At 44.7% G+C, this 24,621-nt stretch overlaps 1 protein-coding gene across 1 annotated transcript in view; it reads right to left on the bottom strand.

The window, feature by feature from the left end:
* LOC135903564 (venom carboxylesterase-6-like) overlaps nt 1–15,272 on the bottom strand; it is a 34,661-nt gene extending 19,389 nt beyond the window's left edge. Inside the window, exons 1-2 of the mRNA XM_065433880.2 lie at nt 14,803–15,272; nt 232–396 (exon numbers count right to left, since the gene is read on the bottom strand). Coding sequence (XP_065289952.1) covers nt 232–396; nt 14,803–15,060 — 423 coding nt within the window. The 5' untranslated portion in view covers nt 15,061–15,272. The remainder of the gene's footprint in view (nt 1–231; nt 397–14,802) is intronic.
* Between the last annotated feature and the right edge of the window lie 9,349 nt (nt 15,273–24,621).

Genomic DNA, 24,621 nt, shown 5'->3' with positions numbered 1-24,621 from the left:
AGAATCGACCCACCTCAAGTCATCACTTTTGATTGCACTGCCTCCATCACCGGCCCAGTTTGCTAGGCCAAACAGCCGTTCAAGAAAAGTGCGAGAAAGAGCCCAAGAAGTCCTCACTTAAAAGGGCACAGAGTTGACGGAACAGTTTCTTTCGTCTCAGACTGCTACATAAATTTTTTTTATTAATGTGCGTTTTGATAGTTGCGCACGGGCACAGCTCAGTATACTTACAGGAGTGGCGAAATACGTGGCGGGCACGTAGATGTCCAGGTACAGGCAGTCCTCGTCCCCGACAATACGCTCCGACGGGAAGCTCGTCCATTGCAGGCAACGTGAATTCTCGTACACTTGTAGATTCTCGTTGAACGAGGAGCGCTGGTCCAGCGGTTCGGGGCGCTGCGCAGAAGAAAAGCAGCGCGAGGTAGTGAAGGACAAGTGCGGAAGTCGAGACCTCGTGGGTACTGCGCCAACACTGTAACATGCAGGTTGTTGCTAGTTTACCCTGCATAACCTTTAATGTTATAGTGCAAAGTACAACGCTAAGAAACCGCTTGACACCTTTCACTTAACGCATTTCGTAAGTGCACGGTCAAGGGACCTTGCTATGCATGCATGGCTAAACACGATTCTTTCAGTAGAAGACATTCATCATTGTTGGACCCGTACAAACAGTTCTTTACAACTGTTTTTAAAATGAAATGGTTGGTTTGCATAGTGGCTGCCACAAGAAAGGCAAATCCCCTACGCCAATTTCATGTATTATCCGTCTACCAGCTCAAGCTGTGACATTCACCATAGTGTGTGAATATCAGGTTTGCAACAAGGTCACAAAATTAACTGGCTTCCTTCAATGGGTTAGTACTGGGTATAAACCATTGAACTGAATATCGGGCTTGCCGCTTGCCATGAGCTAGAACCTCTTGCCTAACTACATGCCGTTGAGGGCCACACATTTTCGTTCAAATTACCGAATTCAGCTTCAATGCCTGTGACAATTATTACAACCCACTTGCTTACACTCAAGAGGCGCAAAAATAAAACATAAATGTGTGGCTCGTCGTTATAAAACCACGTCGAAAAGCAACTATACCAATTGAATTTTAAAAAATTTGCGCAAACCATGTCGTCGCAGAATCTTTTCCGTCTTCATGTGTTCTTGCACAGCACGTCATTTGAGATTGACTGCGTTGATAACATGTATCATACCAGCACAAAGTTCGATGTGTAAGTACTTTTTGTAAACCTGTGCTCGACCAGTGTGTTTCCTTCATCGGTTTCAACTGGAGATGCTGCATTTCTTTCCGCACTGCGGCAGCTGAGAAAGAAATATTTTGAATCGCTCGGAAACTTCATCTAAATTACGCAGTTTTCGCATCTAGGAGTTTCGTAGAGTTGCAGCCCAAATGATACAATTTGTTCCAACTAAGAGCTATACAACAATTACTCATCCCACTTGTAAGGATATTTCTTAAATAAATGACTAGCTACCCGCGCCGTGCTTGCTTAGAGGCTTTGACGTTACGCAACCTTATCCCGGTGATGGCAGCAGCGTTTCAATGGGCGGAATGTGAAAACGCCTGTGTAGTGGGCATTGGGTGCACGTTAAAGAACCCCGCGTGGTCAAAATTAGCCCGAAGTCTCCCACTACGGCGTGCCTCATAATGTGATCGCAGTTTTGGCACGCAAAAACCAAAAATTTTATTTAATGACCAGTTTCGAATGCGAAGACTGAAAACTATTGTTCATTTTTTTTATTGCGCAAGAATGACGCAGGACGTTAAGGCTCTTGCGCGCCACAACAAACCTTGACTATGTGGTGCCTGCTGACTTGTAAAAGCACCAACGCAAACTGCGACGACCTTATTCTTTTTTACCTACTGACGGTCCAGCTATAACCTCACCAACGTTTACTTAATCCTATGGCTTGTAATGCAAAGTTCGAAGTAAGAAGTGTCAATGCACTAGCTTTGAACACCGCATCATCAACATCAACATCATCATCATCATCATCATGTTTTGTGACCACTGCAGGACGAAGGCCATCTCCAATTACCCCTGTCCTGCGCCAACCGATTCCAACTAGCACCAGCGAATTACCTAATTCCATCGCCCCACCTAGTCTTCTGCCGTCCTCGACTGCGTTTCCCTTCTCTTGGTACCCATTCTTTAACCCTAATGGTACAACCAGTTATCTAACCGGCGCATTACATTTCCTCTTGATGTCAATTAGAATATTGTCTATACCCGTTTGCTCTGTGATCGAAACCACTCTCTTTCTGTCTCTTAACGTTATGCCAATTAAGCAATCTTCGTTCCATCGCTCTTTGTGCGGTCCTTAACTTGTTCTGAAGCTTCATTGTCAGTCTCCAAGTCTCTGCCCCATATGTCAGCACTGGTAAAATGCACTGATTGTACACCTCCCTTTTCAATAATAATGGTCAGTTTCAAATCAGGAGCTGAAAATGTCTGCCGTATGCGATTCAACCCGTTCTTATTCTCCTATGAATTTTCTTCTCATGACCAGGTTTCCCTGTGATTAATTAACCTAGGTAAACGTACTCCTTCACAGGCTCTAGAGACTAACTGGCGATCTTGAACTCTTGTTCCCTTGCCCGGCTATTCATCATTATCTTTGTTCACTGCGTATTAATCTTCAACCTCACTCTTATACTCTATCTGTTAAGGTCCTCAATCATTTGTTGTAACTCGTCTGAACTTTTGCTGGATAGAATGTCAGCGGCAAACCGAAGGTTGCTGAGATATTTGTCGTCAATTCTTACTCCTAAGCCTTTCCTGTTTAATAGCTTGAATAGCATTGGAGATTAATTTTGTCTGCCTGTCTGACCCCTTTCTTTATAGGTATCTTCCTGCTTTTCTTATGTAGAATTAAGGTAGCTGAGGATCCTTTATAGATATTTTCCAAGGTATCTACATAAGCGTTCTGTACTCCTTGATTACGTAATGCATCTATGACTGCTGGTATCTCTACTGAATTAAATGCCTTTTCGTAATCTATGAAAGCCATATAGAGAAGCTTATTGTACTCCACGGATTTCTCCATAACCTGATTAATGACATGGATGTGAGCTATTATAGAGTGTCCCTTTCTAAAGTCAGCCTCTTCCCTTGGTTGACTTAAGTCCAGTGTTGCCCTTATTCTATTGGATATTATTTTGGCAAATATTTTATTTAATACTGGGAGTAAGCTAATGGGCCTGTAATTTTTCAATTCTTTAACGTCTCCCTTTTTGTGGCTTAGTATAATATCTGCATTCTTCCAGTTTTCTGGAACCATTGCAGTGGATAGACACTTCGTATAAAGAGCCACCAGTTTTCCAAGCATTATACCTGCTTCATCTTTGATTAAGTCGACTTTTATTCCATCTTCTCCTGCCGCTCTTCCTCGTTTCGTGTCTTGCAAGGCCATTCTGACCTCATCGCTAGTTATAGGAGGAGTTTCTGTATCCTGTTTATTACTGTTCCTAGGGGAGGTATCCTGACTCCTCTGGGTACTGCACAGGTAAGTATAGAATTCTTCCGCTTCTTTTACTATATCTTCGAGATTGCTGATGATACTACCCTGCTTATCTTACAGTGCATACATTTTGGTTTGTCCTATGCCAAGTTTCTTTCTCACTGATTTCAGGCTGCGTTCATTTTTTTACGGCTTCTTCAGTCTTTATCACGTTATAGTTTTGAGTATTACTTATTTTCTCCTTGTTGATCAGACCCGCCGTGGTTGCTCAGTGGCTATGGTGTTGGGCTGCTGAGCACGAGGTCGCGGGATCAAATCCCGGCCATGGCGGCCGCATTTCGATGGGGGCGAGATGCGAAAACACCCGTGTGCTTAGATTTAGGTGCACGTTAAAGAACCCCAGGTGGTCAAAATTTCCGGAGTCCTCCACTACGGCGTGCCTCATAATCAGAAAGTGGTTTTGGCACGTAAAACCCCAAATATTATTATTGTTGATCAGTTTTGACAGTTCCGCGAATTCTATCTTATCTCTTGAGTTGGACACCTTCATTCTTTGTCGTTTCTGTATTAGGTCCTTTTTTACTTGGGAGAGCTTGCCTACTGGTTGCCTAGGTGCTTACCTCCCACTTCAATTGTTGCCTCTGAAGCCAGCCCAGTTACGGTTTCATTCATTGTCTCTATGTCATCTTCATCTCTATGTTCTAAGGCTGCACATTTGTTTGAAAGTACGAGCCTGAATTTGTCTGCTTTTACCATTTCTGCCTCTAGGTTTGCCTGTTTCTTCGTGACCAATTTTACCCTTTCTCTCTTCAAATTGAGGTCAATCCTAGCCCTCACTAACCTATTATCACTGCACTTTACCCTAACTATCACTTCTACATCCTGCACTATGCTGGGATCAGCAGAAAGTATCAAATCCAATTTCATTTCTTGTTCCACCGTATCGGTTGTGTTCAAATAATCTAACTGAAATCTCCTATGGCTGCAGAAGATGGGATACGGGAAAACTGAATAGCGTATTTTTGTCAAAACAAAAAGGCTGACGCCGACAGAAAGCTGTCGTTTAATATAAGTTCAACAAGCTTTAGACTCCATATACGGGAATCTCACTCACGAAACATTGTATTATAAGAGGCTGGTTAGTATACGCTCGTCATGGCTTCGTCAAATCGATCGCTTGGTGATATGCCGTCTTTCCGGCTGTTAAATTCATTCAAGATAACGAACCATACCGCTAACCACAACAGGCGGGGTTATTATAAGTTTAAGACGCTTCGGCTTCCGTTGGTTATCGGTGCGAGCAGTTAAGTATACACACTTGCGAACGCGTATAGTTAGCTTTATGGAAGCCTTAATGGGCAAGTCTCCAACATCAAGAACTATGAGAAGTCGAAAATGAAAACAGACTACGCGCAACACTGCAAAAAAAAACGGCAGAGCTTCGACGTCACAAAAAGAAAAAAAAAAGAACTCCGAACAGGAAAGCTGTCTGCGGCGTTCCTTAATAGCAGCGTCCATTTGTGCTAATAAAAGTGCGCAACGTAACCCAGCGGAAATCGCACGGGTCATTCTCACGCTTCTTAATTGCCACAGTTCGACGGGGCACCTTTGACGCGGCTTTGGGGAGAATACCGCGCGTGCCTTTCAAGGGACCTTGCGTTGTCATAAAGGAAGCAGAGTCGCTTGCTTTACGAGCGCTGTTCACGCAGTTAGAGTGTAACTGATAACAGAGGACGAGTTAGGCAACTGCAGCTGTCGGGCTAGCTTCAACGGATAGCACGTGCTGCCTACAGGTATACACGAGTGACCACAACACAGCGCGTGCGCAAATGCGCGGGAAAAAAGGAAGCCTTTCTCTCGGTGAAATTGCAAGCAGAGTCATCTGCTCCACGTGGCCGCGTTCTATAAGAGTTGAATCATGAAGATGACAGCAAGACGCGTGCCACGTAAAATGGGCAGTAAACGAAGAATAAAGCTGAATGCGAGCTTCCCGCCTGTCCCTTATTACGAAGCCTGCCAAGGTATTGGGCCCTCGAACATGTCTTGTCACTCTCTCCTCTTCTCTGGGTCTACCCGCTGCAGAGGGGAGTGAAATGAGGGTTGTTTGGGGTTTGTACACTGCGCGGACATTAGTTTCATTCATATAACTTAAGCCTGCTTTTGCTGCAGACAGCAGTTATTACCCAACAAGTGAACAGATCGCGTATGCTTGCTCATGTGCATTATATCATTCGTTCTTTCATCTCGCTTTCAACCCGTCGCGGTTGCTTTGGCTAGAACGACAGAAAGCTGAGCTAGTTGGTAAGGATTCATTATGCAAAAAAGAAGTGAGGCGTGCAGACAGCACATAAGTGTAGAGAAGTGGACAACACGAACGCCGACTATCAACTGAAGGAAGCACTGAGGCGAAAAAAGAAAGAAGGCACAAAACTCATCTGCGCATGCTCAGGAATGATAACACCACGTGTCAGTCAGTCAGACCGGCGCGTGTACCCGACTGACACGTGGTGTTACCAATCCTGAACATGCGTAGATGAGTTTTATGTCTTCTTTCTTTTTTCGCCACAGTGCTCCCTTCAGTTGATAGTCGGCGTTCGTATTGTCCACTTCTCTACTCTTGTGTCCTGTCTGCGCGCCTCACTTCTTCTTTGCATAATGCTTTGGCTATGCTGTTGCGCTGCTCAACACGAAGTCGCGCGATCGAATCCCGGCCACAGCGGCCGCATTTCGATGGGGGTGAAATGTAAAAACACCCCGTGTACTTAGATTTAAGTGCACTTTAAAGAAACCCCAGGTGGTCCAAATTATTGCGGCGTCTCCCACTACGGCGTGCCCCATTTACGTATCGTAGTTGTGACACGTAATACCACATAATATTATTTTAAATCTCGCTTTCACTCAAGTACCGGCGACGTGACGTAAAGGAAGACTGCATATTTGTGTGACCCTGCAGAATAAAAAACCCCACTCCAGCGAAGCTGTTTCTTTCGAGCAGTTGCAAAAAATGTTTCATTTGCCTGTAATAAAATTCCACGCTTTGAAACGTTGCCCCTATATGAGTGGTCCGTTTGAGACCTTCCAGCACATGCATACGCTCTTGCTTTGCAAGAATATAATACTCTCCCTCCCCCCCGCCCCTTTATTTCCACAACATGTGATCGTGTTGCTGCATACAGTTTCCCCAGGGCTGCGCGTGAAATTCTGCTTTATTCCTCAAATGCAATGATAACGCTCCGGATAGCCTACATACGTATTTTACTGCTAAGGCCTATAATTTGCCCACACACTTTGAACTTTGTTAAAGCCTTATCTGCGCTCTGCTTCTACTTACAAATAAATATAAACAATTTGCCTTGTGTAGTTCATTGAGGACACCGTAGAACCTTACTACAAACCCCGTTATTGGAAAAATATGTGAGAATACATGAGAGTTCAGCAATTATTTGCAGCGCTCCTTATCTGTCTAGGTTTCATCACGTATCGCACTGAACTTGACACCCGTTTGCAGTTCACAAAAACTTGGTGCAAAAAGGGGTTATCTCGGGTTATTGAGAAGCACAGCTGACAACAGCAGTACGACACTGTCGAACTCTTTCTGAAATTTTTAGTTAAGGTAGTATTTATTTCACACCCATCTAACTTCGCACAAATGTTTGCCATAGCATTTCCCCCATTCTCGCTAAGTTTTACTTGGTGGCATTTGTTGTTCTGCCAGGGAAACGGGCTGAATTCTGAGCGCTCGTGAAACACTCTTAATGCTCCGGAGTGCTTGCATACGTAACTTGCTGCAAAAACCACAGTGCCCCCACCCACGTTGAAATTTGCCTACACATTATCCATCACCTGGCCCTTACTTTCAACAAACAGAAATAAGCTATCTCTGTCAGTTCACTGAGGACAGCAGGCGAACGGCACATCAGGCATGGAAATATCGCAAAAACTAATATTGATTAATTATTTGTACCGCCAATATTTGAGGCAGTAACGTTAAAATTTCGCAACTCGTTGCACAGAAGATGCCCCTCGTATCCCTTGACTTTCAAGATGGTGTAACGGAGGGTCATTTCCAGGCATTGAGAAAAGTATGTCTAATTACGGCAGCTTGACATTTGTAAGCACATATTTTAGAAATGTCTTGCAAAAGCTGTATTTGATCCACGCGCATTAAACTTGGCACATACATTTTCCATAGTAGTCCGCCTATTGTTGCTAACTTTGATTTTTCTGGCATTTGTAGTCATGCAACGACTGCTTGAGAAATTTTGTGCCGCTCGTAAGAGTCAATTATAGATGTTCTGGAGCGCTCGATTACGCCATTTATTGCAAGCGCTGCAATCAACCCACATATTTCGAACTGTGTGTACGCATTAGCCATAACCTGCCCCCTTATTTTCATAAAACTTAAACAAGTTTGTTTCTCGAATTTAACGTGGATGCCAGAGAAAAAAACTGTATGAGTGAGTGAGTGAGTGAGTGAGTGAGTGAGTGAGTGAGTGAGTGAGTGAGTGAGTGAGTGAGTGAGTGAGTGAGTGAGTGAGTGAGTGAGTGAGTGAGTGAGTGAGTGAGTGAGTGAGTGAGTGAGTGAGTGAGTGAGTGAGTGAGTGAGTGAGTGAGTGAGTGAGTGAGTGAGTGAGTGAGTGAGTGAGTGAGTGAGCGAGCGAGCGAGCGAGCTCTCATTCCCAGACACGACAAAGGAAGACGTCGCGCTCTATAATAACCTCTCTGGTAATTATATCAAATACCAGAACCAAAGTGACCCGCCGTGGCTGCTCAGTGGCTATGGTGTTGGGCTGCTGAGCACGAGGTCGCGGGATCGAATCCTGGCCACGGCGGCCGCATTTCGATGGGGGCGAAATGCGAAAACACCCGTGTACTTAGATTTAGATGCACGTTACAGAACCTCAGGTGGTCGAAATTTCCGGAGTCCTCCACTACGGCGTGCCTCATAATCAGAAAGTGGTTTTGGCACCCAAAGCCCCATAATTTTTATATTTTTATATAAAATTAACTTTATTTTTATATAATTTTATATATATATATATATATATATATATATATATATATATATATATATATATATATATATATATATATATATATATATATATATATAATTTTACATAATTTTTATATTTTTTATAGTATTCATTGTCGAAGAAAACATAATCATGAGTTTGGCGATTCCTGACTCTGAACAAATGCTTGCATGCTCCCGATGTTGAAAACAACCCCAATAATTATCACGAACATTAAAAAATTAGATCTTCCTCTCTTCGTTAACGCCAGCAAGAAAAAGACGGTGAGGCCTGAACTGCAACAAGGTTAAATCTTGGGCGAGCCTTTCTTAAACCTCCGAGTGGGAACGCTCGTCACCAAGGCATGTGAGCATGTCAGCGGTCAACCCCTTCCAGGGAAGCAAGAGATAAGGTGCGCGTGTACCTGCCGTATAAGCAACGACCCCACACGCGCCATTCTGGCACGCGACATGGACTAACGAAGCCAGGGCAGCACAGCGCTGACCACATGGGCGATAAGAGTCGAAGGAACGGAGGCTGAGCGAGAGAGAACAGGCGAGGAGAAAGAGGGCAGGAGAAGAGACCTCTTGTTCTACCGCTACGGCACTCGCGAATCAAACGAAAAAGAAAGAACGCATAAAGATAGGCCCAATCTCAGTGCAGCCACAAAATAAAAAGAAGAAGAGATAAAGATACGCCCAATCTCAGTGCGGCCACGTTCGCACGCGCGGGAACAAAGTGAGAGTGCCGTCCAGCCCTGCACAATCTCCAAAGAGCCCTGCTCTGCGGGGCGGGAGCTCAATTACGCAAACATCGGCCTCGGCTCGCATGCACGTATCGCAGACGCAGCGCCATGCGCAGCCTACAAAAGCAGCGGGGAGCCCTTCGGAGCAGTGAAGTGCCGGCGGGACCCGTACTTGGAGAGGATGCGGAGGGTCATATGCTGCATCGCTGCGTATACCAAAGCCCGCATTCACTGTGCTTCACAATTACACGACGCTGGTCTGGAATCCAAGTCATACCGAAGCAGCGGACGGCTCCCTTACACGCATGCGGCGCGGTGACCCGTGCGTTATCGCGATAGCGTTCCTGATTGGATGACGCCACCTGAAACTATTACTGCAGTACAATATTAGTGCGAAACAGAAAAGAGAACCCCATCCTTAGCGCGATGTAATGGCGTTGCAGACACGCGACAATGGGACATCACGTTTCCGTGCCAACTAGCGCAGGTTTCGAATCTACCACACCTACGTACATCGTTATATCGGGGCTCAGAATCATGCGAATGTAACCACAACGATCTTGTTACTGGGCCTTGCATTGCTGAGCAATTGTTTGTTACTTTTAAGAAAAACAATTCGCTTTTCGTGAATGAGAACACACTGAACAAAATAAGGGACGATTCCGATACATAGAGAAGCACTCGCCTTCGCCCCTTATCCTTGAATTCTGCGGGCAGGTAAGGTTAACTGGCGTCCAACTGCAGATATCAGAAAATGCATGCTTCTGGCTACTCCATTTGGTTTTGGCTACTGCATTCTCCAGCAACACCACGGTCAAGCAAGAGAAGTTGTTCTTCGTGTTCGACAGCGCAGGGCCACGTAGACTGCAGACAATGCTCGTGCGCCGTGGAGGACGAGCGGAAAACTGTGATCAAGCATTTTCTTGGACCCACAAGAGACGTGGAACAAACAAGGAAGCGCGTCTCAAGTTCAGTGGAAGTAAAAATCAACAGACTTAGGCCGTAGTCTGCCTTCATCAGTCTGCAAAAGCTTGCTGAACGCTGAAGCGTTTGTTGAAGCCGGCTTCTCCGCAACAATTGAACCTAGGTGGGGAAGCTCGTTTTCACGGTTGCGTTTAACTTGATTTAGCCACTTGTTCTTGGTTTTAAGGTCGGCACTCAACCAAATGCACCAAAGGGTAAGATGCACGTGCCATGAGGATCTAATCCCTTGTGAATTAACTTACGGTAAACGTACCGTACGCCATCTTGCCAATGATCCATGACATTTGACAGCGCGACCTTGGACAACGGATGGCGAAAGAGGCAACAAACGGAGACAAGTGTTTAATTTTCGCCTCTTTCGCCGTCTTTTGTCCAAGTTAGCACCGTCAAATGTCACAGAGCAACACCTACTAGCCCGGTCGCATACCTTATTACCGTTGATGACAGCAACGTCCAGCTACACGCTTGTCACGCGGATAGTTTCGATGCTCATGGAAGTTAACAGGCGTCGAAATTTATGAGCGCGATTTAAACAGAAAGCACGATTGCGCATATGAATACCAAAATCAGGCCTACGGGAACTAACCGAGGAGCCACTCTCTGTTTACACTGATATTGATCTGCGTTGATTCGAACAAGCTTAAAATTGCCGGTTTGTCATGGGTATAATCCATGTGAGAAATAGCTTGAGCCACCAGTCGACAAACGAAGCAGGCGGTACAGCACTGTTATAAATTACAGATTGCAGCAATGAACACGGAACTTTTTTTATAAAAATTGTGGGCGTTCTCATTGGTCATCATATCGAGGGTTAATCGCAGCAGCTTCCTTCGGAGCAGCTTTGGTCTGTCTGAGGCTTTCTTCTTCTGCTCGGCAGTTAAGGAGGATTAGTACAATAAGGACATGCCACTTGGCTTCAAGCGCAGGCGGTCGGGGCTTATTGTTACGGCTTTGCGTTTTCGGACTTTATTTTAGGCCGAATTCTGAGGGTGTTTATATTTTGAAAGAAATTCGTAGTTTTCCTGTGTGTTTCCATATATCATGTGGTTAGATTACCCAAAACTGGAGTTGTGGGGTTTTATTCATTTCTGTGTAAAATCTGGCAACTGCTCTTTAATGGAAGAGAACACTGTCAAATTGACAATACTAAAAAAGAAACATTTGTTGAGCAACTGGTAGCAGGATTATTGTCTCTGGTTTCAACTTGTAGTTATACAAGCATAGTTTTCAATGTTATCACCCGCCACTTGGCACTCTCCTTCTTGTTCCCGGTATGGACCATAGAGAACATCCTTTCGACGTTCTCACTAGATACTGGGAAGGCCAGGAGATGCAGCGCGCAACACTAAAGGAGAGGCCAGTCGTGGGCACGCACGTACCAGCACACCATTACCTCAGCAATTTCCTTCGCATCATACACGGGATACTGCAAAAAAGTTGATGGCCGGCATCCGCCAGATGATGGCCTTATCGAAATCACGCATTGAAAACCAGTAAAAAAGTGATTGGAAGATCGGTGGCGTAAAACCTGGAATGATACATACAACGAAGAAGCGTAGAAACCGAACGTACCATAGGCTGAGAGCCACAGCGAGCTCGACTTCGCTTCCACTCTCTCGCCTCATTTGGGAGCAAATGTTTTGTTTAGATAGCCACGCAGTTTGATGGATTAACACAAAAATTGAACTTGGCGGCGCAAGCCAGAACCCCGTTACAAATGAGATGCACCTAGCATTCATCCGTGTTCAAGACAAAGAAGCAAGAGCTTGCAAGAACGTATACCTCTAGAACGTAGCGCATGAGCGTAGCTCGACGAGTAGAACTCTATCTGTTTGTTATTTCTTCTTCCACATGTACGTGCGCATTTTATTAGCAAAAAGCTCCTTTTGATTGTGTTTGTGTATCTGCAGCCCCAGCTTGTTGCGCTTTTTGCGTGTGGCTTTTTCTGGAGTTGTCACGCATCGCGGGGTTCGCGGCGAAATGCATCGGCAATTACGAGAGACAAAAGGCTATAAGACAATTTTAAAGGCTACGTGCCCTCAAAATCTATGTTATTCTGATAAATCCAAATTCGCAATATATTTATCGGCGAGCGTTCTTTTGTAGCTTTTCGGATTTATCCGAAAATGGATAAGCGAAGTATCGTTGTCGCGGAAGGCCGAAACCAGGAAGCGCCATTTAGAGGGTAATGTCGAGGCACGTCGGCGAGCTTACGCTGTCACTTAGTCGGGCACTCTGAGCTAAAACATCTCCTAACTTTTTTTTTTCTTTTTCGCTTCACCCTTTCGCTTCACCCCTTCACCGTGTTCTGTTGCACGTACGCTCAAGAAAACGCTTCAGTGGCATTCTTAATTTTCCCCCGCTATACCACCAGCCCACATCACGACGCAATGACATCGGTGATCGATTGCACAGATGCACGAGAGGGTGATGACAAGTGCTGAGAGGCTACGTCAGCAAAATTAGGAAGCGTCGCTATCACCTATGTGAACTGGCGCCTCTCTTTCTCTCTTCGAGATTAGCCTATCTGAGAGGGATTTGGACGGTCATATCATTGACAGCACAGCACGTGGACAGCTGCTGGCCCTGGCAGTCGTCCAGGGGCCCACTTTTGTCATGCGAACCCTACCTCAAGGATATATAGCAGCTGGCTCTGTCCGGCAGTGGCACTTCACGCAACGCATCGTCGACTCTAGAACATTTCGAAAGTGGCTGGGTGATACAGCTGCAGTGAAACTGATAGAAAAGGCAAAATGTGCAGCCTATACGCGAGAAAAATGGCGAACGAGAATATTTGGCAGATTACACACATAAAAAAAAACGATGTGTCTCGAGAAAGTAAAGCATTGATGTACAGAACAAACTTCAGTTTTGGCAAATTGGAAAGCAATTTACACATGATCACAACCGGATCTCTACCAACTTCGTTCTTATATGTTAAGTCCACATGGTCCCGACGTAGAGTAGCAAACCGGATTTCTTGTTCTGGTTAATCCTGCGTGCCTTTCTCATTTCTTTCTTCTATTTCTCTCTCTTTCTCTCTAGGCAGTATAAGCACGTTGCTTAGTTGTCGCGACCTCACGTCGCAAGCCTACGTTTACTGGTGCGTAGACCGGACGCAGCGTTGTTAGCGCCAAAAGCTCCGCGTTCTTCGCGCTTATTTATCTATTGAGACAGTGAGAGAGATTCGCCTTTACATGCATCATGATTCAGACATACATCTCCACACCAGGAGACAGGTCAACAGATATGCCTGACTGTCATCCCATCTCATCAACTATAGCACGTATTGCCGATGGTGGCCACCACTAAGCTGCCTTTTCTTTCCTATATATTTTAGAGGGAGGGGGGGAGAAGGGGATACTGAGAGTACGGTCTTTCGTGTGTGGTAAAGCAATGAAAATAGCTACCGTCCTATGCGTCACCAACCAAAGTAACGTAATTTTAGCGTTTTGTGTTCCCGAGATGCACCAAGGTTTCGGAGCGCACATTACATACTAGTCTGATGCAGCGCTTTGGGACCGAGTGATGAGTTTCAGATGATGTACCAGGGCCGACTGCACTAGATTTCTCTTAATGTGGTAAACAAAGTTTCTCAACTATAACAGAATTTCGAGGGTCCGCACGTACTTCTAGTTTCTAGTATTCTTTTATAGAAGGTGCATTTTTTTCGCCGTATTTCCTTAGCTTTAAGGCAGGTAACTGAGTACGGTTGCGAGGAGCAACATTGCGTAGCAACTGATTCTAATCTCAAAAAGGAATACGCTGCACCAGAATCACTATCATCGGGTCGGTAATAATATCACCTTCGAAGCTTACGCGAGTGTTTGTCGCGATATCTCGTCGACTTTGAGACAAAGAACAGACTGCACTAACTCGACCAGCATGACATATAACGTACACTTCCCACGCCGTGAACAAGGGAGGACTTCAAATAAAAGGCAGAGCTTGCTAAAAGAAAAGATTGTAATTATTGAGAGCATTCCGTATCTAGAAGTTCCCCTTCACTTGGTACACCACGTTTGATTTTTCTAATCGTAGCAAATACTAGTGGGGGGATGTTCGGAGCAACGACCGGTCAACTACGGACTTTAGGGTGAATATACTCCCGGTTCATTTTAACGGGCTTCTTTTGGAAAGAAGAGAAAGTGGAGGGCTTCTTTGCCCCCCGCGATGCTCCACAGTGTCAATTAAGTGACTCAAAAATTTCCAGCGAACGTCCTAGTCATCGCAAGTCGCAATGACAGGGACTTTGTGTGGCTATACTGAAGCGACCTTGAGAAGATAGTCCGAAACTCAACTGGGTATTATTTCTTTATCTCGGTTAAATTCCATCAATGCAGTTAATCTTTTCGAGAAGGTACAAAGCCTATATCATCTGAGACAGCCGTTCAGCGATTGCACCCTGAAACTTCAGAAATGCACCGGAAAACAAACTCTGTCGCATCAGGCGAAATATTTCCGCGCCCCTGCATGTCTGACTCTACGCTTGAACATCGCTTCATGCTGCATACCACGCGTGTGCGCTTTGTCGCTACGGCTGCTGCAAGCCGTGAGAGCTGTCGGGTCAGCAGAACACCTACCTCAAACCTTCGGCGACCGACGGGTGGCTTGGCGTAGCGTATCCCCTTGAAAGCGTACACTGGCACTTGAGTCACCAAGCCCGGCGCGGGAGCCTGCATCAGACTTCCAGTGACGTCGCCATAGTTTGTGGTGACCCGCTGAGTCTGTGGCTGCTGAGCTCCGCATCGATGCACCGTGTAAAATAGCAGGAGGAGAAAAACGAGCAGTGGTAGCCCGCTTTCAAACGCCAGCGGGGACTTGGAGGAGCTGGACAGCATCGTTTCGTATTCGTGTCTTACGTTAAATTATAAGCGGTCCCGGGCGCTTTAGATGGCCGCACGCCAAGAAGAGGCAGACGACGTGGAGCAGACGACGCGTGGCTTTGAGGGGACGTTGTCTGTCGGCGACTGCCCGACAAGTACCGAAGCGTCTCGTACAAGAGGGATCGTTTTTTTTTTCTTTATCCTTTAAATACGCTCGACGACTTAGCTGGCCGGGGTAGTTATCTCGTTTACACTGTAGCGGTTTCGTCGTCCCGAGACTGCGATCGCGGCTGATAAAACGTACAGGAGGAATAGAGGGGAGCTGAATGAAAAAAAAGGGAAAAGTAAGAAAGAAGCTGAAATGGTGCTGCCCCGAAGTGTGCGATGACGTCGACTTGATAAGTGTCGCCGCTGACAACTCACTCAGATCCTATCAGGAGGCGCGTGTGTGCGCTGTGAAAAGGTGCTAAGCACTTGACTTTTGGCACTCTTAAACGTGCGTGGCCGAGAAGCCAAGAGATCGGGTGGGTTAGGCGCGCCCGCTTGAAGCTAGTTAAATTTTATATGACAAGCTTGAAACATCTTAGATTTTTTTTCTGTTCCTTGATTGTGTGGATTGATTTCAAATCAACTCCAATGATAAAGAATTTTGACGAGCGCAGTTATCATAACTTTAAGAAGCTTATATTTGACCTCTAAAGCTTTATGCCCTAATTGACAAAAATCATAAACTTCTGACTCTGCTATAACAATTGACGCATCGCGTTGGAAGCATTTTAACACTGCGACAAAACACATATCACGAGTCTCTAAAGCAGCAACTCACAACCCATAGAAGGACAAAGCCAACGTATTAATTTGCATTATGGAAGTTTTGTAGAGAATTCTTATTCACAAAGCGATAGTATTATCATTATATGGATCGATGTTGTATGCTTTAGTGGATATAGCATGTCCTTTTCAGAATAGGAGGCGCATTTCCTTTTTGTTGTGAAGAAATACAATTACAAACTGCAAACTCCAGTCTCTTGTTTTTGTTTAGTATTTTTGTCGCCCTCTTTTCACGTCTTGTAAAACAGCTGCAGTCATAAACGAAACATTTACTCCGAAGAAGCCTCCGGAACTACTGAGAACACTTATGGGTTTCACGAGTGTTTGAACAAAAAGCGTAATCAATCGAAGCAATAGCTTCGCCAAAGCAGTTTCATTTATCATGTTGCTGTTGTTTTTTTCATTTAGAGCTTTAATTATAGCGTTTCTGACCTTTCGTACTCAGAGGAAAGGAGGAGTTTTTTTTTTCTATGTCGTAACTATAAGCATCTGAGAAAGCACTCGAATTAAAGTCACCCTTACATTGAATTAAATTGCTCTATCGTCATACTGGTTTTAAAATTTATTTAATGGTGGTCCATAAAAGAGAATTGGTGCAAATTAATATTCAATTGCATTAATTTTCCCCAGAAATACTGGCATTGATTGTGGATATTAACAGCGCAACTTCATTACTCGCTCAGAAAAGGAGCCACGCTGTACGAGTTCTCCGCGTCATAAGAAAGATCGTGTTGTATGAAATTTATAGGACTCAATATAAATTAGTGCATGACGACAATACTTCTAAATGTGTTTCCTCCTACATCGCTCGTTTCTATGCTCAGAATAAAAGTTCAAACGAATGAAGATTATGTCAGCCTGACATAACTGCTGCGTACAGCCTCGTGAATGCTCGCAGAACCGTGCGAAATTTTATTCTAGAGGTATGGCAGCCTCACTAGGATATTTTTCTTCTTTTTTGCATGTTATTGTCGTTCTGTCTCTCTTTAATATATTTTCTCTGATTTGTCAGAGGTTAGAAATAACCTTCAGCAGAAATATTTATTCTTTTTCTGTCGTTTCCCTCTATGCCAGGCGGAATATTCATAAGTGATCCTGTCATATATTTTTTTTTATTTCCTTATCTTCTAGTTTGTTTGTTTGTTTTTAATGACAACCACACATGTGCATTTACGCGCTTGCCGCCAACTCGTGCGCATGCGAGGCAACATTGAGTTAGCCGATCAATTGCAACCATTCAGATATGCGAAACATTGCCTTCCCCCACAACCCCCCCCCCTCATTTTGTCGATTCGGTGTTACTGACCGAGGACAAGAACTAAAACAAAACGAACGTCTTATTGTGACGCAGTAATTAGGGAGACATCGGGGTAACGGAGTGAATGATTGCGCTAGAAAATATAACATCACATTGACATCCTAAAGGGCCCCACGCCTGGTCTGTCATTTTGAGCGCAAAAGCGCAGAGCATACATTGCGCGATAACGATCGTGTCTGCAAAGTATTGTATCGCTACGCGCCGCGGAAAGATCTGAAATTTCAAACGAAACGCCTTTTTCTCTTCTCCTCGCGGCCGCCGCGCTCCAAGCCAGAGGATGACGTACACGTGCTAGTGCGACTACGCACATGTGTTCGCGCTGTGACGTCGTTCGTGGTGACACGTGACTTCGAGAATTATTCAAGCCAACATCTGTTATCTGTGTAATATGTTGCTTGGATAGACGAATTAAAGCTTAGAGAAATAATAAAATACACAAACCGAATGTCTGCACGTTTTTGTTTTACTTCCCACCGCAGCAAGAGAGATGTACTTCCGTTTCGTCTGCTTGTTCCCACGTCGTGGAGTCGCGCGCGCAGACACCGAAACTATGTCATTTACTACCGTGTTCCGGCGCGGGATCGTGCTCCGTGATACGCTTGTGTCTGCCTGAGTATTCGTGCAGCACTGACTCATACCACTAGTCACGTGTCCTCGTGCACAGCGCGAAAGATTGCGTGCTGCGCGAAGCGAGACAATCGCAACAGCTCGCACGCGACGCCGTCAGCGGAAGTGCAGCATCGTCATCATCATCATCATCATCAGCCTGGTTACGCCCACTGCAAGGCAAAGGCCTTTCCCATATTTCTCCAACAACCCCGGTCATGTACTAATTGTGGCCATGCCGTCCCTGCAAACTTCTTGATCTCATCCGCCCACCGAACTTTCTGCCGCCCCCTGCTACGCTTCCCTTCCCTTGGAATCCAGTCCGTAACCCTTAATGACCATCGGTTATCTTCCCTCCTCATTACATGTCCTGCCCATGCCCATTTCTTTTTCTTGATTTCTACTATGATGTCATTAACTCGCGTTTGTTCCCTCACCCAGTCTGCTCTTTTCTTATCCCTCAAAGTTACACCTATCATTATTCTTTCCATAGCTCGTTTCTTTCCATAGTTCCGCTGGCCGCAACGAGCCAGCGGAAGTGCGCTGCGTCGCAAAAAAAAGCGAGGAGAAAAAAAAGATGAAGGCGGGGCCCGCGACGCATGCGTCACACGATCCTCGAGGTCCGGTATGGGAGAACGCAGGGAAGTAATTTTGTTTGCGGAGGCTAGACGGGGCAAGTGGAGGGAGCGCCTACGCTTGCGGTGAAGCTCGCCCCCTGAAATTATCGGTTCGTGACACCGAAATATTTTTATCTCAGCTATTAATGAGCCGATTTGAAAAAAAAAAATTGCGACAGAACGCTCTCTAAAGGACACGTAACCATTTCCAGCGTATAAATTTTCTGTGGGGCCTGGTGAGGGACCCTTTAAAGTGTTAGTTTCTCTGTACTGCGCCCCCTCCAACCCGCCGCTGGTGCCGAGGTAGTTTGCGTAATAGGAGCGGAATACAAAAAGAGTCACGCAGTACGAATTAATTACACGTAAAAGAACACCCGGCGCTCCAAAAGCAAACCAGAGCCCCATACCCCTTCTCTTGTACTACGACGTCTCTCCTATTGTCCAGGTGTTACACTGAGGATATTAACTACACAGCTATCAATCAATAAATTGCACAATTACGTGGCTAGGCCAGGACGGGATGGTACTCCCGTAACTAACCCAGCCTGCGTGCCGGACTTTAGCATTAAGAATAACACTTCGTTTTTGTTTGTTTGTTTGTTTGCATAAGTAAACAAAAACACATCGTCAAAACAAAAAACAAAGAATCTGTAAGCTTTTCTTTGTAGGCTATGTACTGCTGCATTTAGCTGTTGACGCGGCATGGCAAAGCATAAAGTTAGGACGTCAGTTGTCTGACTATTCGGCACTGCGAAAATCTACTCTTCTTTTTCGTGCAGGCTGTAGAACTTGTATTAGCATACGTTTTCCCGCTGATGTGTCGATGTAATCAATGCCCTTCAAAACTTTCCTTTCTAATTACGTACCCTGGGATGTGGATACAAACCAAGCTTCCACCGTTCAAGTATTGCTAACTGAACATTTGGCGGGACAAAGAGCAATATGACATTGACTTTATCGAAATTAACTAAAATTATAGCCAATTTATTCCTCGGAATCTGTAATTCACGAGGTCTGCTCCATAACCGGCTTGCTCAATGAAAGACTTTACTGAGAAACAATAGTGGGTCAATTAGAGGACCGAAGCAAAAGCAGTATGACTTTGTTATTTTTCTTTTATTGACGCGAATAAATAACGACATGTTGATCTGGCCGATGGAGCCTGCCTACTCTTTTTCACGTGAGTAACATGTATCACACAATATCGCAAATGTAAAAAAACGGCATATTATAAAATGACATATCGATAATTCCTCAAAGCACAAAATTTCACAAATAGCTTAGTATGCCACAAACACTACAGGCGCAGTACAATGGGCAAAATTTCACAAAAGAGAAAAGTGCGTACCATATAAACTCTGGGAGAATATCGCTAAGACTAGAAGGATTGGTCAGAAGATGAAGCTGATCAAATGAAGTCCAAATCGAAGATGAGCTCTTCGAATGGGATGACTCGCATAAACGCCTATCAGCACAGTAATAAACGATTGGGCAGCCAAGACAACGGCGTCGACAATAGGCCTTTCCTTCTTTTCAGTCCCTAAAATTATCCCATGGCAGTAAAATTGTTGGAGTAAGTATGAAGAACGGGAAAACATTGTACTCACACGAAAGACACAGTTTATAGCTGTATTCGAAAATTTGTTACTTTCCAATATAAGTGATGCTGAAGTTCATCCTCGCGATCACACCATCACTATCAACATCAAGGACAGAAATTCCACGGGCTTGAGGCGCGTTTCAATTCTCTCATTCTTCATTTTTTTCTTTTATTGGGGGAGGGAGGGGGGAGGGGGGTAGCGAATCACTTCATCGCTGGTTTAGTGCCTAGTGCAATTGGGGGCGAATTTGTAACAATTCTTTAGGTCCCTATTCTTTTCTCCTTGTGTCATTGGCTCGCAGGACGCACCATTGCCGCTATTGCCACGATTTACCACTCGGTTGTACGGGTGATAAAAAATTATAAGAATCAGAGGATAAGGATCCTGATACATAATGCCGCGCCTTTGTTCAACGCATTGTCGGCACATTTTACCTTAACAATTTCAGTGTGATTGCTGCGTTGTTTTTTTTTACCACCCTCAGCGCAACGAAAAAAAAAATTACTTCAAACATTCACTGAATTCTCATACTCCAACAGTGTTCAGTCCAGAAGTTCATTTCTTGCGGGAGACTTCAATGCGCCGTCTACATTTGCTGGGCCAAGAAATTCCCTACGCTACTTTCTGCTAAACTACTAACAGACACTTGCCCGAATTCGCAAAGCCTTTCGTTGGTAAGTTTTTCTTGCCATTCGCCGGTCACCTTCGCTTATATGTTCCGCACGAGAATTAGCTGAAATTTATACTTTTGCAAAATTTTAGCCCAATAGCTTTTTGTGGATTCAGGCCTTTGTCATTTGTCATAAAATTCTATATTTAGTCAAAAGAACTAAGCTGTAATTACAAAGAAGCCAAGTTTGGCGCTTGTCTCTTGCCTGAGTACCTGTAGTGAACGTTTACCTCAAGCTAAACTTGATGTGAAAGTCAAATCCGTTTTAGACATTGTTCTCGTCGATACAAACGCACTTCTAGAAACTCCTGAGCCCGTGTTTTCAAAAGCCTCTTACACTAGTTTTGTTCGTAAGCGAAAATTTTAGCCAACATTGTAAAACTCCTTACACCCGTACGGGTATAACGCCACACGAGACATCCTTGGCGCAGCCTAGTTCCGGCTGCTTTATTTAATGGGGTGAAGCTCTGGTGAAAACATCCGCGCTGCACCTTAGGGCATATTTCGGAGGTTACACATGATAAGTGTGTGAGAGTGTGGGAGTGTTTCATTTTGGCAAAGCAATAAAGCTGACGATAGCATTATAAAATTATTTGTGCAAATCTCGGATTTGAGATGATGCCTAATTAACAAATATATCTTACTCACTAACACACAAAAGCACGCACAATATTTTTTTGTTTCAAATGTTGCCGCTAACTGTTCGTAGACACGACCTCGATTGAACGGCTATAAATACCGATTGGGTAGCTCTTGCCATACAAAACACGAAATGGGCTGCATCATGTTAACGACAAATAAAGTAAGAATCAACTTGCGGTAAACGTCATCTGTTTTAAGTGATGCGAGTGTTATTCTTTCACGTGCTGTTGGTATGTGCTACTGCTATACGTGCTATTCTGGTTACAGTATTATACATTGGGGACTGTCACCACCAACCCTTATGGTGTGCTCATGATCGCGCATCGGGTCGCATAAAATTCTTGATTTCGTTTGTTCAGTAAATAGTCAGTCAGGCGATGGATAGGTTCTTCACAGAAGACAGATAGTTTATTTATAATTTTGATAATATAATTTTCATTCCTGTATGAAGAGCGTAGTTTTATATTTAGATCCGTCATGATAATTAAATTGCTAAGGGTGTCATGTCGTGAATTTCACCCTCGAAAAAGGTCGACGAGGATAGCAATAGGGGCTTGTTGGTATGGCATATCTTATTTTGTTATAGCGCAAGCTTGACAAGGACATCTGAACGTCTGATGTGCCTTCTTTTGTCCTTGTCAAGCTTGCGCTATATCGAAATAGGTGTTTCTGTGTACGAAACGGTCATATCGAGGGTTGTAAGCCAAAGTGCGAGTTATGGACATATAAAATACCTTTATGGGTGTAAATTGGATTACGGTAAATCCTGATGGGGTTTGGCATATTATTGGCGTACCCGGTCAGCAAACGGCAAAGAGCCCTTACGAACAAAAAGCATCGCGAATTTGGCCCCGGCAGTGAAGATTCTAAAGGTGTGTCTGATCGAAACGTAACTAAAAAATTTGTACGTACACTCTTAAGCAAAATTACACCCTTTGGGTCGCATCTTGCCACACAACAATACAGGTCATCTGTCCTGTCCGCATTTCCTTTCGTTTAATGCTGCGTTCCCGGTATTTCAGGGTCACGCACGACATGCGTGTAATCCGCGTTACACAGCATTGTTCACAGCAAAGTATCGAGCACAGGGGTGTAAAGAAAGGAAACGCAATCAAGACAGATGACCAATACGTTTCAGGTACGCACCAAAGGGTGTAAACGTTTTTCAGAGTAAACTTACATGCCGACTTGAATCTTGCATACGCCCCAAAATAAGTCAGATAAGCGCCAAAATTTTCTATTCTCTCTCGTGCGGATGACGTGTGGAATTTTAAACAAAAGAAAAAAAGAAAGAAAGAAAGGGGGAGTGGTGGGGGAGGGCGTAGAAGACACCAATCCCTGGATCACGAAGGAGTTACATGGTGGCAACAAAAGTGAGGTGGTTAACAAAGCAGAAATGTATTTGCTCGTCTCTGATCAACGCATTCAAACTTGGCCAAATGTACCTCTAAACTAAACACAAATTTAATATAACTACGAAGAAATTTATCTCAACTCCGGCAAATCTCTCCCAGCCACTTTACGCCTTGTTAAGAACGGCCCGCTCGAGTACAAGTTTTGCCAGCCAGTTGCGACAGCGGCGTCAACTTGTCATGGAACGCCACCGCAACCCTCTAGCCTCACGGCGTCAACAATAGCCGCGACCTCGACTCTCCGTCGCAGGAGCCAAGATTAGTTCGACGAAGAAGGCTTTGGGCCTGAACCCGCCACCGCCGACGTGGTCTGCTATGAACGTAGTTCGAGGTCCCTTTCCACGCGCCGTTCAAGACGCAAGACAATGGGCAACCGGCCGCGCTGCGGGGGTCAGCTCGGGGAATAAAAGGCACCTCTCCTGAGGTAAGCCCCGAGTTCTGCGAAGCCCGTCCGGTCTCGGTTGGGGACCGTGAACCTCGCGCAAAGAAGTGTGTGTGTGTGAGTGTGTGTGTCCCGCCCGCAGAGAGGCGACTCGTTTACGATGACTGGTTGAACGTTTCCTTCCTCTTGGGGTCGAGGGAGGACCGAGTGTTTATAAACCGCTGTTGTGCGGCTGCTCAGTGTACTTTCTCTCGCAGTCATGCTAGACTGATGAACTGCAACGTCCTTATGTCGATACTGTAAGGAAACACATTTTCATCGCTCTCAATGAGAAGCATTCCTTCCCTTCAACAACGTCCTCAGCGTGGATAAATTGGACAACGGCATGGGCCAGCTGCCATCTAATTCATGCCCGACTCCAATAAAGTTTTTTTTTTCATCCATCCAATCTTAACAACAGGTTACGAACGGTGGGATTGAGCCCCCAATCCTTACAACCTATAGCCAGTATAGTTTCAACGTAGTGTTTTCTACCCAAAGTTGAACAGTGGCCAGTGAAGGAAGCGGTTAACATATCGTTCAATCGCTATTTCTGTCTCAGTATGTGCTATATATTGCTATCAGTGGCTACGGCGTAGCACTGCTGTGCTCGAGGTCGCGCGATCGAATCCCGACCACGGTGGCCGCATTCCGATGGCAACGGAATGCAAAAAAGAAAACGCTCGTGTGCTTAGGTTAGGTGTGGATGCTGAAAAGCCCCAAGTTGTCAAAATTAATTTAGAATCCCCCTACTACGGCGTGCCTCATAAACAGATCGTGGTCTTGCCACGTTAAACCCTATTATTTGATAAGTATGCTTTCCGCATTCTACGATCCCCATTAGAGCTTCATTAAGAGATTGCGTAAGTTATTACCACGGACAGATGCCTATTGTTCTTCACGCCTTCATTTCGATAGCACATCATTGTTAATTAAATATAGCGAAAATAATGGTAAATGAATATAACATCCTAAAAGCACTGCTACCAAGACGATAACTATGGTAAGTGAAACCCAATAAAATATACATACGATATGAAGGCCTGCTGTCTGGCCCGAATTAGATAGCTATAATTGTTTCGGCTTCGTATAATTAGCTACGTTACTTAAATGCATTGTTTCGTTGTGCCACACAGAACGTTATGTAAATGTCACTACTGCTTACACCTTTCTCGAGGATAGCAGTGTTGTTCAAATACATATGCGCATAAAGTGACGCCACAGTGCCGCAGTGATGGCACTCAGTAGTGGGCACACATGAGATCCAAGTGCTCAAAACTCACTATGCCTTCATGCGTGCATGAATGACACTACTGCTAGTTTTCCCAGTGGCACAATTTGAGAAAGGTTCGGCGCAGTTCGCCCATCGAGTTTAATTGATTTTGATCATTGGGCATATACAGATGTTCTCATTTACCAGAATAACAAATGAAAGGCCCATATCTTGCAAAGAATTAG

The sequence above is a fragment of the Dermacentor albipictus genome, chromosome 1 (assembly GCF_038994185.2).
Source record: "Dermacentor albipictus isolate Rhodes 1998 colony chromosome 1, USDA_Dalb.pri_finalv2, whole genome shotgun sequence".
In the NCBI taxonomy this organism is placed as follows: domain Eukaryota; kingdom Metazoa; phylum Arthropoda; class Arachnida; order Ixodida; family Ixodidae; genus Dermacentor; species Dermacentor albipictus.
This window is presented reverse-complemented; position numbering and strand designations above follow the sequence as displayed.